Genomic DNA, 16,462 nt, shown 5'->3' on the forward strand with positions numbered 1-16,462 from the left:
TATAGCTGGGACAGTACATTTCTGTTCTGTTAACCTACTAGGTAAAATGTCACTGCACTGACTCATTTGGCCTTTGTATTTGGTACTTTCCCCCCTCTTTTGTGAACTATTTCATTTCAGATTTTAAAAATCGTCATATCTCTATATTTCTATATTAACTGCGCCTCAAGTGCTGTTAACAAGTATATTGTTTCAGCAAAATAAGCAACAATACTTCGGTAGGGCGAAATGTTAAATGAAGACAAGCAAAACTGCACTCTTTGTGAACAGTATGACCACTTTCGAAAACGATATTTCGATATATCGAAACGTTTACTACAAACTAACCATTTTTACTGATGTATACTACTGTGTTTAAGCCGAACAAACAACAGTTATGAGTCTGCTCATGTTATTTACAAAAACCATAGTTGTACTAAAATATCCTAACCACTTTTAAAGGTTCGTTTTAAGAAATATTGTTGCTTACAAGAATTCCTACTGCTTTCACAGTTTTCATTAACTCTTTCAGAACTAGAAAAGATTCACAGCTGACAACTGGCCAGTGAGGTATTTTTTAAAATTATTTCCTAGCATTACTTTAAGTTCTCAATTTTTCATTTTGTATGCAGCACAGTTAAGACATGCTCCATAATAAATGTATCCAACCTGTCTGTTGTATACAATACAATTTATCTTGAACAGACTTTTACTATTATCAATAAAACAACTCATGTTTCTCAACCAGCACTAATTTCCAGTGTGTTAAGCGAGCAGTCTTTTTGTTTCATGACCTTTGCTGCAGAACAAGTCATGTAATATGGAACATCTTTTATTTCGTTTGTAAATATTAAAACAAGGTTTTCAGCAAATGATAGTATGTGGAAGCGCATGTAGTTCTGCTAATTGAGTAATACCACTAACTCTAGTATCAAGTGAGATACTGAAGTAAGTATGGCTTTTTGGAAAGGGTACCCTATACTTAAGAGGATTCAGAGAATCCTCAGAAGACGAATTGGTCTGCAGTGATATAAAGCTTGTTAACGTTGGCACAGAAAGTTTTTGCAAAAGCATTTGAGAAATGTGCTAAAACTGAGGGCCAAGGCAGCCGAATCTCGCTTTTGCGATGTAAACATTATCAACTGGGGCCTCAAGGAAGGGTCCATTGTCATATGCAGCAAGATGGTAGGGCGAGTTTGCTAAGATAATGCATCGTCTTCATCTTAGTTCTACTGCGATTTTTGTAAAGGAAACTGTTCGTTAACATTTAGCACATGGAAAAGAGAATACACAGACCACTTCAAATGTGGGTTTGTCTTCTTATTTCATATGCAAGGTATGTTGTAAAAATGAGACTAATTTTTTTTGTAATCATGAATTTTATTCTTTTACATATCAAGTCAGCCCTCTTCAAACTAGTTCCCATTTACAGGTACACAGAGACAATGTTTCACCTGCTCATAGCACGAATGGAAGACATCAGTTCATCTGTCTCACTCTTCTGGATATTGTCAAGAGCAGTAAAGTAACACCATTTTTTGTGGATCCTGAGCCATGGAAATAAAGAGAAGGCAGAATGAGTGAGGTCAAGCAAATGAGGGAGTTGAGAAACCACAGGAATTCAGTATTCATTGATGTGTATTGCTGCAGGGCACAGTACGTTATTTTGGTGCAACATCCAAGTATGTGCAATGCCTAGTTGCACACAGAACCACCACACTTACACTGAGCCTTTCAAGAACATACAAGTACAAATTTTAAGTGAGAGTTTACCCTGAATGTTTCAAATTATTTGTGGACTGTCAACTTCATATTTTGACATTTTGTCTTGAGTTCATATTCGAAAATCTGTGATTCCTGTGAAGAATCTAATTCCTTCTCAAGGCAATCCAAGACACACATCCTAAATCTACATTGCATCTACATCTACACTCTGCAAACCACTTTGAGCTGCATGACAGATGGTATAACCCACTTTACCATTTGTTAGTGTCTCTTCCTGTTCCATTCACGTATGGGGCATGGGAAGAATGTTTGGTGGAATGCCTCTGTGTGTCCAGTAATTATTCTAATATTATCCTCATGATCGTTAAGTGAGTGAGATGTATGGGGTTGTAGTACATTCCTAGCGTTATCATTTCAAGCCTGTATCTCGAAACTTTGTTAATAGACGTCTGTCTTCAAGAGTCTTTTGGTTCAGTTCCTTCAGTATCTCTGTGACATTCTCCCACAGATCAAAAAAACCAGTGACCATTCGCGATGTGTTTCTCTGCATGCATTCAATGTCCCCTGTTAGTCGTATTTGGTGTGGGGCCTGCACACTTGAGCAATATTCTAGAAACAGACATACAAGTGACTTTTAAGCAATCTCTTATGTAGACTGATTGCACTTCCTCAGTATTCCACCAATAAACTGAAATCTACCACCAGCCTTATCCAGGACTGGGCCAATGAGATCACTCCATTTCATATCCCTACAAAGTCCTATGCCCAGGAACTTTTATGAGTCGGTCGATTCCATCTGTGAGTCATTGATGTTACAGTCATAGGATGCTATGTTTTTTTCTTTTTTCTGAAGTGCACTGTTTTACATTTCTGAACATTTAAAGCAAGTTGTCAATATTTGCACCACTTTGAAATCTTATCTTTATGCAGCTTCTTTCACACAGTACTTCATTATAGATAACTGCGTAATCTGCAAAAAGCATGAGGTTACTATTAATATTATCTACACGGTCACTAACACACAACATGAACAGCAAGGGCCCCAAAACACTTCTCTGGGGCACACTTGATGTTACTTCTACATCTGACGATGACTCTCCACCTAATTTAACCACTGTGTTCTCCATACTAAAAAGTCTACTGCCTGCTTTACCCACAACTGAGTCTATGCTATTATTGCATTTCATACCACTACAAATTGTATGATTTAACTGATTCCAGTTGTGACTCAGTGATATTATAGACACAGGATACTAAGTTTTTTTCATTTCACAAAGCGCAAAATTTTACATTTCTGAACATTTAAAGCAAGCTGCCAATCTTTGACCACTCTGAAATCTTATCAAGATCTCACTGAATTTCTGTGCAGCTTTTTTTTCAGACTGTATGTCATTATAGATGATTGCATCAGCTGTCTACAGGGTTATTAATATACAACATGAACAGCAAGGGTCCCAACACACTTTCCTGGGGTACACCTGAAGTTACTTCTACATCTAAATAGATGACTCTCTATCCAAGGTAACTTACTGTGTCCTTCCTACCAAAAAATCCCCTGTCCAATCACAAATTTCGCTTGATATCCCATAATATTGTACTTTTTATAATAAGCATAAATAGGGTACAGACTAAAATGCTTTCTGGAAATCAAGGAGCATTGCATCTTACTGACTGCCTTGATCCAATGCTTTCAGCATGTCATATGAGAAAAGTGCGAGTTTGATTTCACATGATTGGTGTTTTGAGAATCCATGCTGGTTGGCATGGAGGAGGTCATTCTGTTTGTACTCTGAATATGTTCTAAGATGTTCTCAGAATATGTTCTATGATTGATGTCACAGATATTGAATGGTAGTTTTGTCGATCACTTCTACTATTGTTCTTGTAGACAGGTGTATCCTATGCTTTTTTCGAAGAACTGGGCACAGCTTTTTGTTCGAGAGATCTATGACAGATTACAGTTAGAAGAGTGGATAATTTAGCTGCAAATTCAGTATATAATCTGATAGGGATTCTATTGGGCCCTGGAGCTTTGTTCAATTTTATCCATTGCAGCTGTTTCTCAACACCACTGACAATAATACTTATCGCACTCATCTTTCCAGTGGTATGAGGATTAAATTGGGATGATTCTCCCTGGCTTCCTTTATAAATGAATATTTTAATATGGAGTTAAGCATTTCAGTTTTTGCTTTGCTATCTGCAATTTCAGTTCCTGTCTCATTCGCTATGGACTGGACACTAACTTTGGTGCCACTAAAAGCCTTTACATAACACTGAAATTTCTTTGGGTTTTGTGAAATATCATTTGACAATATTCTGGTATGGTAGTCGTTGAAGGCACCACGAATTGCTGTCTTGACAGCTTAATACTTTTCATCTAGCATCCCTCTATCTATAGCACTACCGTTTGTTTTACACATATTATGCAGTAAGTCATGTTTCTTTAGAAGTTTCCTTACAGTGACTGTATATTATGGAGGGTCCCATCCATTACGAATTGTTCTACTGGGTACATATCTATCTGGTGCATGATCAACTATTCTTGTAAACAGGAGCCATAGTTCCTCACTGAAGTATGATACTACTGATTTTTTGTCAAGTTTACTGAACATATATATCTTTCTGCTTGTATTTGTTGTCCTTTGTACTTGGGTAACTATTGTTGCCACAACCATGTCATGGTCACTGATACCTGTTTCGATATGGGCATCCTCAAAGAGGTCATGTCCATTTGCAGCCATTAGATCCAATGTAATTTCATCATGAGTAGGGTTACTAAATATCCGTTTCAGGTAGTTTTCAGAGAAGGCATTTAGTAATGTTTCACAGGATATCTTATTGCGTCCACCACTACCAAAACTATTGTTTTCCCAATTAATTGTTGGATTATTTCAGTCTCCAATGACGATTACAGTATGATCAGGGAACTTACATGCCAGTAAACTGAGGTTTTCACTAAAGTTTCCGGTGACATCAGAAAATGAGTCTGTTCAGTGATAGAAGACCGAATCATTCCGATTGTTGTTCTAATCATTGATGAAATTCTTTTGAATTATCTTTGTGCATGCTATCTGGTTGTCCAGAACTTCAGTTAAAATTCGATAGACGCTAAATAATTTCAAATTTTATGCATCACTGATCATTCTCACTGACAATCGACAATTGTACCTCGCTTTCCTTTTATATTGACCAGACTCACCTCTTCTTGAGCTTGAAGGTCTCCCAAAAAGCTTCACCTTTCACTCGTCCTCACATTCCTAGAAAAGGCTTGTGCAATTTGAACACCTTTGCCTTGCATAGCGAATGTGCCCCATGATCGCTGTTTAACTTGTCATGAGTAACGGTTTCACTAAGCAGTACACAAAAGTGGATGGTGCACTGTTGCTCACATTTTTGCGAATCCTTGTTCTTAATGCTCTTGACGAGCACAGCTTCATTTTAGATGCACTCAACACTTGTAGAAAGAGAAAAAATGATCTAACCGATATGAAGTAACAGTCACAATTCAGTCTAACTGCAGGGTGAAGAGGGATGCAACATAGTTGCATACATTACATATAACAATGCAGTCTATAATAAGAGGCCCATTTGATGGGATTTACATTGTAACAGCTGGTCGTTACTGCTTTGCCTCTCAATTGTGGTATACTTTTTTAGACGTTCTTGCAGAAAATTTCAACACTAATATCAATACATGGCAGTATCAATCTTCTCAAATGAGTTTTCGAACGCCAATACAAGTATGTTAAGTGTTCCATTGAAAAAAATAACACTTATGTCAGTATCACATTTGATATTAGAGTTATTGTTATTAACAGTGTAACAGAATTATATGCTCTTTTGCTTTCTATTATATGCTTAACATAGTGATGATGTGGCTCACTCTGTTTATGTTCACGAGTTTTGTCACAACTGATGAGCTTTGTTCCTTCTCGATCATGTCCCTGATTATCTTCAAAGACTACTGGGTGTGAGGACTAGAAATTTCTTCATCAGCTTATCCAAGTGATAGCGAGTGAGAGAAATGCCATGTTTTTTTCTTATATTCTTATTAATTCATCTAGTTTACTCCATTTATGTTTATTAACCACTCTGACACAAAGTACTTTTTGCACTAAGCTTATGTCACTGAATAGCATTTAATATCATGGTGTTTCTTCTAATTTAACACTGATAGTTCCTGTTTTGTTGCTGAAGACACATTTTTTCGTTTTGATAATATCAAGACTTAAATTATTTGAAATGGAGGAACTATAGATTACTTCTACATCTGTCTGTATGGGTTGCTTTCTGAATATTCATTGGTGGGTTGTTACCAGAAAACCTGAGAGGTTGAATAAAATAATTTACTTTGATTCCTATGATGTATCTGAATAAAATTGTAAATTAAGGTCCTGACATTCCAGGTGTCCCACGTGTGAGATGGTTGTTAACAGCAGCTTTATTACTTTTCAGAGAGAAAGATCTAAACTAATGAGCATATTGCTAGAGAAACTTCAAATATATGGTATAACACTTAATGTTTCACCTCATACATAACGAAATGGAAATAGAAACTACTGGTCTAAGAATGAATCTTAGAGGGAAGTATATTTTTTTGCCTTCTATATTGAAAAAAATATATAAAGGAAAAAACGATGGGATTCCTACAAGGAAAAGTTCTTGGTCCACTTCTTGTCCTTCTGTTAATGAATTACTACTACTTCAAGTAGCTCCTTCAGTGGCATCACATGAATGAGTGGACCTATCCACCAACGAAAAATTCCTGGTAGTGCTGGGAACTGAACCCAGGTCTTCTACATGACAGTCAGTCTTGCTTACCACACACCTATGGAAGTGGACTTTATACATACTTAAACTGTGATTACTGTTGCAAGACCACAAAGAAGAGCTTATGCATATCTAAATGTTAGTAATCATGATGCCTGCTGAGCAGAAATAACAAATCCAACTAAAGTATTATTCCAAAAGTGGGATAAAACTGTTGTATGATAATGCAATACTATTATCACCTTTAAAAATTCTGCAACTATAGCAAACATCTCCAGGAAATATTTAAAATAATTATACTGTTTATTAGCTAATTCTGATGTGAAATGTTTTGACTATACAAGGTAGAAGGTAGAGAATACATCATATAGAATTTTGAAGTATAAAACAAAATACCATCTAGGGAATCTATTTATATATTGCAAACTTCAAGCACATGACTCGTCACAGGAGAGTGCTATGGACATCTTTAAGATACACAATAAAATATATATATAACGTTTCCAGAAACACATAACATGTGTACTACAAAGTGAATATAACACTATACATTTCCCAGGTGGTAGGTATGAAGTATTGTTTCTAGAAAGGTACTTATATTGAATAGTGAAGCATAGAACGCAGATAATCCAATTTTGCCTAGAAAAATCATCACAGGAATAAAATGCATATTTAATCAGAATTCAATTTTTTTACATTCACTGTTTTCCATTTATTAAAACATCCAGCATATTATCCCATTGCAATTACATCTTGTTCAGCTTTATTTTAGCAGACAAATACCTCCAATGAGCTGTATGGCATAGTTATATACAATTATTTCTTTAAACATTTCGATTTTTCTTGACCACAGAAGCTCTTTGTTGAACCTTAATAGTGGGCACTGAATAATGGGTACAGACAATAATACTTGTTTAATTGATGAAAGAAAATTTGAACATATGCCCAGTCTAAGTTTGCTGAAATGAAATATAGTTCATATGTCTGTGCATGCCAGAACACTAACTGTAAATATATAAGTATAGCATGCACAAGCTCTACATAACTTTCTTCATGTCAACTTCAGACTGGAGTTTGTTTGTATTCACAATTACATAAAGTTTGTTTTCTTTGCTTCAACTGTTTATGTGTTTTCAGCTGTAATTGGCGGTAATATGGTGGATGATTTCTGGATAAGCATAAATGCATTTTGTCAATTTGTCTTTGTTCAACATCCATTTATTTTCGCATACCTGGGACAGCTCTATTGAAAACAGAATTAACTTGTCAGTTTCATAGCTGATTCTATGTGTCTTGATAGTACATGTCCTTGTAATTTATGTACGAAAATGAAATGACTAGTTAAAAGCAACATAGCTTAATAGTATCTCATCATGAGATTTGTACCAGAAAATGTTTTGAGAATTAGGAGACAGGATTTTTGAAACTTGTCTCCACCTGCTAGGCAATATGGAAAGTTTTAACACTCTCACAATAGAGTTATAAATCCTAACGAACAATAACTGATTGTCAATAAATATCAATTAAAAGATTGTGATAAATAATTGTGAAGTATGTGTTAGTATCAGATTTGTTTCTGAGAAATCCAGCCTAATGGTTCATCAGTAAACTGGCTACTTCTAGAAATATAATGACACAGTTGTAAATTACTTTCTTTCTGTAACCTTGTTCACAGTCAGGAGAGTGAAAATTGGGAGATAGTCAATTATATTGACTCTTCATAAATATTGCTTTAACTTGTGAAGTTTTGAAGCCTAGTAGGAAATGTCTTCTGGCTTCTCTATTGCTCATTTAATTATATTAATGTATGGCAATTTTTTGTAGCAATACTGGTACCCCAGGTCTTATAGTTAATAACTTGAGAAAACAGTTTTAAAATTGTTGACACTTTCAACTCTTTTTTAAATATCACTGCTTGTCATGTTTGCTTCTGCAAACATTGTCATCAATGACTATGTTTTAAATGGGGAAACTGTTGATAGAAGTTGTATGATAAATGACAAATCCTTGTAAACAATTGTGCTCACATCTTTTGCCATCTATATCTTGATTTAACTTTGTTAAAGACGTTGAAGTGAACCTTGTTTTTATTTTGTTTGTTGTAGTATGTTTAACAACAGTTTAAATGTATGTAACAATTTCAGAATAAAATTCAGTTGTCAGTTGCAAACATATTATTATTTCCTTTTAGCGGTTTCGACAAATTAATTTGTCATCTTCAGATGCCTAAAAAAATTAGGGATATTATAAAGTTTTAAATGTTGACTACATATTTATGTAAAATATAAGAAGTATATGACAGAAATGTACTTAGGATTGGTTTAGCAGATGTCAATGTCTTCTTCACAGTGGCATACTGCCATGATATGTCACAAAATGTACATATTGTATGTGATTATTATAAACACAGATTGATAGATTGATAATCTACAGTATTTGGATCACATTTATGTACATGTCAAGCTTTTATAACAGCAGGAAAGTATTCACGGAGTTATATAGAGAACATTTGAAAAAAAAACATAACATATAGTTCTAATGTATGAAATGAATGGGCTAATTTTCACATTTTATGAGAGATGCTATGCAATCAAAATAGTGTGTATTTTTAAATACAAGTTGATCATTCAACAAATCTTTTGTTTATTTAAATATTTCAAATTCTTCTGAAAGGTTCATTTTGTAGCCCTTGCGAACTATAAGCAAAATTTGATGTTAAGCAAGGATGGAGAAGGAAGAGAGAGTTGAAAATTGCATTTACTTGGTTGTTTCCTGACTCCATCTATGGTTTTTCATGCATGTTGATGGTTGTACTTTTTTGTGATTTATTATTTGGAACATTGTTTTTCCAAAGACTGCTTATTTGCTTTATTTTCTTACAACGAAGAAGACGGGTAAGAAATGGTAATGACTAGGCTCTAAAAGCCTTTCCAGAGGATAGCCTCCTATTTTCCTTACATGACTCAAGGGGTTTGAATGCTGCTCTGTGGTATACAAGCCCAGTGAATGCAACAATGAATAATCGATCATATTCACACAAATTCTATCTCCATTTTAGAAAGAAATAGCCATAGATGTACGTGTATTACACTAATCCAGGGGGGGGGGGGGGGGGGCAAAATGGCCTGCGCAGATCGGCGAATATTTCGTCGTTCTGCGCATGACGTCAGCATAGAAGCATGTTGTGTCGAGGCGCCAAAAGAGCTGTTTTACTGATGTTGTTGTTTTGCTTTAGTTTGTGGTGTTGTTGCGGTGATTTGTAAAAGTGTTGCGTTAAAATGCCTGGGTGTGCTGAACAGGGTGTCTGTCGTACAGCCGAAAGACAAAAGGCACGGATATAATTTATCATTCGTTCCCAACTGACGTTAAAGTGCAGAAGGCCTGGATTATGAAGTGCCACCGAAAAGATCGCTTCAATGTTGCGACGTCAACTGTTTGTTCATTGCATTTCACATCTGATGATTATCTACGTGACTTGCGAACAGAACTTCTCAATCTACCGCCGAAGAAAACACTTAAACCAGACGCAGTGCCGAGTGTGAATATACCAGGAAGTGTTCCCAGTGTTAGTGGAAATTCAGGCCCTGATAACACAGTTTCTCCGAATAGGGCAGACAGGTTGCAGGCAAGAAAGACAATGAAAAATGCAATTGAGCACCTGGTTAGTGTGTCTCCGAAAAAAAGAAAAATAGACCAGTCAACAGCGACAGATCACTGTGACACTGATAGTAAACAGATCAGCGAACTCTGTAAACGTATAGAAGAATTAGAATACAGGAACCGCAGACTGACAGCTGTGTGTGCAAATCTCAGGTGTAGTGAGAAGCGTTTGAAACTCAAAGTGAAAGCTTGTGGTGAGAAAATAAAATATCAACAAAAGTGTCAAAAGAAGCAAGTGCAGGAGAAAGTGACTCAAATATTAGGCAAATTGTTTTCAAAAACACAAATAAACTGCTTGTTGAGTGGAAAGAAACGAGCAAAATGGCAAAGGGAAGATATTTGTAAAGCGGTTACACTTCGCGCTGTGTCTAGGAAGTGTTATTTGTTTTTAAGAAATCAGGTCGGTTTCCCACTTCCAGGACTGTCGACACTTAAGAGATGGACGTCACGCTCTTTCAGATGCTTTCCTGGTGTGCTGACAGACGTTTTGCAACTAATGAAAGCCCACTCATCTGTATTGACAAAAACTGAACGTGTGTGTGTGCTATCATTCGACGAAATGAATGTAGACAGCAATATTATTTATGATCCTGTTGAAGATCGTGTTGTAGGGCCACACAGTAACGTGCTATTTGTTATGGTACGTTTTCTGGGTGGAAGCAACCCATTTACTATGATTTTGACACACAAATAACAGCTGATCGGTTAAGTAGTATTATCTGCTCTATACAAGATGTTGGTTACGATGTTGTTGCAGTAGTCTGCGACCTTGGAACAAAAAATCGATCTGTGTGGAAAGATTTTAATGTGACAGAAACAAATTCCTGCTTTTCCAAGCCGCAGTATGAAAATAAACGAATCTGGGTGTTTTCAGATGTTCCGCATTTGTTTAAATTAATGAGGAACCACTTTCTGGATGATGGACTAAAGCTTCCAAGTGGGAAAATTGTTAATAAATCTATTTTAGAAAGACTGCTCGCATTAGATAGGAGTGAAATGAGGTTGTGTCCTAAACTGTCACAGCTTCATCTCAGTGTCAAGGGGAAATAGCGTCAAAGGGTTTATTTGGCAATGCAACTTTTTTCGAGTACCACAGCTAGAGCCATAAAGTACCTAATGCCTGAAGAAGAGGAAGCAGCAAATTTTTTTAGTTAGCAAACGACGCATTTGTCATTGTGAATGCTCGGAGGCACAATAAGAATGTGTTATCATGTGGTTATGGGATACATAATGATGTTCAAGAAAGAATATTGAGGGAACTGTATACGTTTGCCGAAAAAATGCGCGTAGGCAATGCAAATCACTTGCTCCCATTCCAGAAAGGCATTATGACAACTGTTCGGTCATTATTTGGACTGTTTCCAAATCTTCAGCCACTACAAATAACATATATTTTAACTGCAAGATTGAACCAGGATGCACTGGAAATTTTTTTCTCACAGATCAGAGGAATTAGTCATTTCCATTTGAACCCTTCTCCAACAGAAGTAAAATATCGATTACGGTGCTCATGACATTCCTCTGTCAAGTGACACGTCGGTAGAGGCAGATGAGTGTGACGGATTTTTGACGTCACATCTGTTCACAGGAATTTTGCCTGACATGAGCGAAGCACTGCAAATGATAGATGGTGAAAAAGAGCTACGAGATATTGATTTTCCTGTTCAACCTGCACCAGAAGAATCTGCTGTCAAAGAGGGCTGTGACTGCTCTGCAGAAGGATTCCGTTACCTGGCTGGCTACATTGCATATCGTGCAAAGAACTGTAACAAGATACTGGGAACACCATCTGCTGATATTTTAAGTCCTCCAACAAATGAAAATTATGGTTGCATTGAATTTCTATCTCGCGGTGGGCTTACAGTTCCAACAGATGAGTGGCTACATAAGGTGTCTCAGTTTGAACTAATTTTTAATGAATTTAATGGATTGGATAGTATTTCCAAGGAAAAAAATATAGTGAAAACAATTTGCACTGCTGTCCAAACTAAATATCCGGAATTTTCGTCACACGTTATAAAACTGTATGTCAGAACACGACTTTTCATTCGTATGCGGTTCCTCAATACGAAGCATAAAATGCAGTAAGCAGCGGCAGCACAGAAGCGGAAATCAAGACAGTGGCACTCTTCTTCTACTGCAAACATCTAAACGGTAAATCAACTGTTTTAAATAATTTCCTGAGAACTTATTGGTGTTATAAGTAGTTGCTTGTCCTTAGTAAGAGTCGCTTGCTGCGCTAGCCGCTGCCTCGCTTTGCTCCTACAGTGACGTCACTGCGCCAGCCAATCACAGCCGATTTAGCTTTGGGCCCAACCTCCCTTTTAAATAACCTTGCACTAATCTTAGCAACTGTTCTATGTCAACAAAATGCACAACAAATGCCATACATCTAAAGGGTGCATGATTTTCGAACAGCTGTAAATCAATCTCACGTGTGTTCTCTGTAACGGCTTCATTATCGTTGGGTAAGTTATGGCTAAGTCAATGGGTAATGACATTTCACACCAATTCCCACAAACGTGACATCATTTTGGCATAATGTGAAATATCGATGACTGCATGATCGGCTATCAACTTTGTGCCAAGGAAGAATATAAATCTTATTGCTCCTCGATTCATTCGCAGCAACTTAAGCCGTCCTCTTATGTTCCAGCCTAATCACACACTCGGAAGTCACTACATATTCGGAAATAAAGAGCCAAATATTAATTAATGGGGAGAATATGAATTTTATTGCTGTTCGTTTCAGTCACTCCAATTAAAATAATACTCTTAGGTTCCAGCCTAACCACACCCTCAAAAAATTAATTCGTAAATAGTAAATACATTCGTAAATAAAAAGTGAAATATTTGTGACAAGGAAGACTATAATGCTAATGCTCCTCGTTTCACTTGCAGAAATTTAAACTGTCCTCTTAGTTTCCTACCTAACCAAACACCCGGAAGTCGCTACACATTCGAAGATAAAGAGCCAAATATTTGTGAGAAGGAAGAATATGAATTTCATTGTTACCTGTTTCAGTCATAGTAACTTAAGCTATCCCCTTGGGTTCCTGCCTAACCACATACTCGGAAGGTAGCTAAATATTAATTTCATCCTTCGTCCTCAGATCAGACTGAATGTAAATAAAATCCGAGATTGTAGAACGTAAGTTGCAGAACGTGTCAACGAAGCTAACATGAAAAAAAAAAATGCAATAACGGCATGCGAACTAGCAGCTTTCGACTCCAGAAACCGTGACATCATTCATTACACTACCACTTAACATAGTGATGTTTGACACCGGTCTTTGTTATCATATTCTATCTTGAAGGCTTTTGTCGTTGATGCGTAATTAAGTGAGATTTAATGATAATGGTGATGTGCTGTGATAAATTTTCAATGCTCCGTTGCACTGAAACGGCATACTGTGAATTATAAAACAAATTAGTTTCATTCTTAATTTGTAAGAGAGCACTCTTGCGTGAAAATATTTACCGCCGATAAATTATTACGTAAAGTTTTATTATACCAATAGTTATAATAAATTATTCAAAGAACGAAGTGTTTTTGTAAATCTCAGGTACGCGCGTATGAAGTCTTGTGAGAGGCCTGTATCGACTGCTAACTAAGGTCGATAGCCGATGATGCGGTCGTCGATAATGTGTGACGTCAAACTGATGTCACATTTGCGGGAATTTTTTGTGAGACGAGCGTTACCGAAGTGAAATTGTCCACTGAATTTGGCCTCACACGCAATTTTGACGCTGATTAGAATTGAAAGTGCTATTCTTTCTTCGTATGTTTAATTGTCACATTCCTAATATGTTGCCCTTTTGAAGTCTCAATTTCTTTTTTGTTTGAGCTATTTACTCTCTACGAGGACATTATCATCATTGTGCCAGATGCTGCAGATATGTGAGAAAAGAGATAAGACCTTTTCATGAGCTTCTTTTTCCTATGTTTTTCAATGAATCCACACTCTAACAATATTGCTATTCGTCTATATCGAAAGAAAGTAAGATCAGTGAGCACTAAACGCGGTGTAACATATTTGAACCTTGTGTTGTTAATGAGTACAGCAGAGACGCGGAAGTTATCTTCGCACTGAATAATGTTACTTGACCACCTTGCCCTGCGTTCATTTTCAAATTATCCTGACCTTTCTCAGCACTATATGACTAGACCACCAAAAATATAATAGGCGGAAACATTGTGTCTAAATTATTTCTTTTATTTTGGTTTCCAAGTAATTTATGAAAGATTAGTTTACACAGCAAAGCCAGATTTTACGTACCGTAATTTATTTTCGTGAGATCTCGTTCGAAAGGAAACTATCGTATCCACTGACAAAGTTCTACTATGACGTGTCCCGGAAGTTGCACAGGGGGCACATTATATATTTAAATTAACCCCTTTAGCGTATTTGGGATTCATTTACAGGTGGGTAGTGTGCAGCATATCGAGACGGGTCTTCAAGTGTGAAATATTGTTCCGAAACCGAGATGAGTACAAGTCAAATACCATTTCGCCACAGTGATCATTACAATGACGGTAACAGCTTCAATATGATTATACCATTTAGCCTCTACAACACGTACTAGATTCATACCTTCGGATCCAACAGAAATTTCTTCTGGTGGATTGCATAGATGAAAAATTCTTCTCGTCTTTATATCAGGCTTCAGAATTTTTACAGAACTGCCACGAGAAATTTCATTCTCTGTTGATTTCACAGCTGCAGTTCCATCTTCATTTCCAATATATTTGTACATACCTGTAAGTAAGGAGTATCTGACCTCGGTTTTGCACTTAATAAAGCGAAAAAAAATGTGCGCTAAAATTAATACTACTATCTTGGTGCCACAGCTATTATTTGTGCATTTTCTGTGCTGTACGCAACAACATTTGCATATTTATACACATCAGCCAATGTTTATTGCATCACTCTATATGGACTTATAATAAATAGGAAAATTAGGGGAAAACGAAATAGGTGCATACATCTTACCAGCAATCAACAAGAATATCCATACACTCAGAATTAAGTAACAATACAGTGCACGATGTTGCGAAGATAGCTTCATTATTAAATCTGTTATTCAAGTAAATAATCTAGAAAGGCAGACATTTGGTTTAACAATAACGAGTAAGCGACTAATTTTTCGCTAGACTTTGAACAGAATCCCTGGTTTCTAAATATCGACGTTTTTCAAAACTTGGGTCTGAGATTTAATGAAACATTTTTCGCCACAGAGTCACAGCTTTACTGACTTTCCGTAAAAACATATCTCTAAACGACACAGTCACATATTTGGAGAAATAACTTTATACACTTTCCGCATCAGACAGTATTGTGAATACCACCGGCGATATTGACAGCTCTTTCTTGCAGAGATGCGCGCTGTTCCACATTCCGTCACTAGATGTCTACACTGCAGTGACAGCAGAAGATCGTTGTAAACACAAGTATTCTGCTTTTAGAGGGGGAAGGGAGCGGCACTCGGGACCAATAGCGATGCGAGAGGCGGAGGCGCTGCCGGGCGACCAATAGAAGCTGAGTGAGCACGTGAACAAGGCATGGTCCGGCAGTAGCAATCGATGCCTTCGCCGGGAAGCGATTGCGTTGTGGTTAGTTGTGTTTCAGTGGTAGGCGGGAACGCGTGTGATACTTTGAAAGAACCCAGTGCATGTAGTGTTCAATTACGATAACGTAGCTTACGTTCAATGACTCAGAGAGATACAGTAATTCACCTCGTCGCCGGCGGGTAAGCTGCGTACCCATATTTGTTTGTGTTGGTTGTTATGATCGAAATATGTTGAAAACAAAATGGTTTGTTGTTTTCTGCAGGGTGGCGGGGACAGTGGGCGCCATCGTAACATGTCCACTCGAGGTAGTGAAGACACGAATGCAGTCTTCTTCCTTCGGTAGCCATCTGCATCAGGATGTATGCTTGCCGAAGATTGCAGCTTCTAATGGTCATGTTACGTGCCGCACAATCCAGAGGCGAAATTTCAACACCCCCTTCGTTAGATTTTCGACGACCCAGGTGCTTGCAATTGCACCATGTGGACCGGTGCCTGGAGCACAGGCCATGGGACTAATTCAGTGTCTGAGGTATGTTTCAGTATATCCAGCAACAGTTCTATTTAGTTCTGCACTGCTGTATGTTTGACTTGAATTAGAGAGAGAGGGGAGGGGTTAATCATTTCTTGCTCGTCAGTATATTATCATAAGGAAGACCCCACTTATAGAGGCAAACCTCTTCTGACAGACTTTTCTTCTCTGATGGACGACAGACTTTTCATGAGTCTATCTGAGTTTCATGAAATGAAATTTGT

General features: G+C 37.1%; 2 protein-coding genes across 3 annotated transcripts in view; one reads left to right on the forward strand and one right to left on the reverse strand.

The window, feature by feature from the left end:
* LOC126457303 (2-phosphoxylose phosphatase 1) overlaps positions 1 to 15,535 on the reverse strand; it is a 110,784-nt gene extending 95,249 nt beyond the window's left edge. The window contains exons 1-2 of one of the 2 annotated variants that reach the window (XM_050093487.1): positions 15,132 to 15,535; positions 14,733 to 14,870 (exon numbers count right to left, since the gene is read on the reverse strand). In XM_050093487.1, coding sequence (XP_049949444.1) covers positions 14,733 to 14,870; positions 15,132 to 15,207 — 214 coding nt within the window. In that variant the 5' untranslated portion in view covers positions 15,208 to 15,535. Of the gene's footprint in view, positions 1 to 14,732; positions 14,898 to 15,131 lie in introns of both variants that reach the window. The other variant, XM_050093486.1, reaches the window with a different exon arrangement.
* A 119-nt stretch (positions 15,536 to 15,654) lies between these two features.
* Positions 15,655 to 16,462, forward strand: part of LOC126457307 (mitochondrial carrier protein Rim2) — a 180,011-nt gene continuing 179,203 nt past the window's right edge. Inside the window, exons 1-2 of the mRNA XM_050093490.1 lie at positions 15,655 to 15,888; positions 15,972 to 16,238. Coding sequence (XP_049949447.1) covers positions 15,848 to 15,888; positions 15,972 to 16,238 — 308 coding nt within the window. The 5' untranslated portion in view covers positions 15,655 to 15,847. The remainder of the gene's footprint in view (positions 15,889 to 15,971; positions 16,239 to 16,462) is intronic.

This window comes from Schistocerca serialis, chromosome 2, assembly GCF_023864345.2.
Source record: "Schistocerca serialis cubense isolate TAMUIC-IGC-003099 chromosome 2, iqSchSeri2.2, whole genome shotgun sequence".
NCBI lineage: Eukaryota > Metazoa > Arthropoda > Insecta > Orthoptera > Acrididae > Schistocerca > Schistocerca serialis.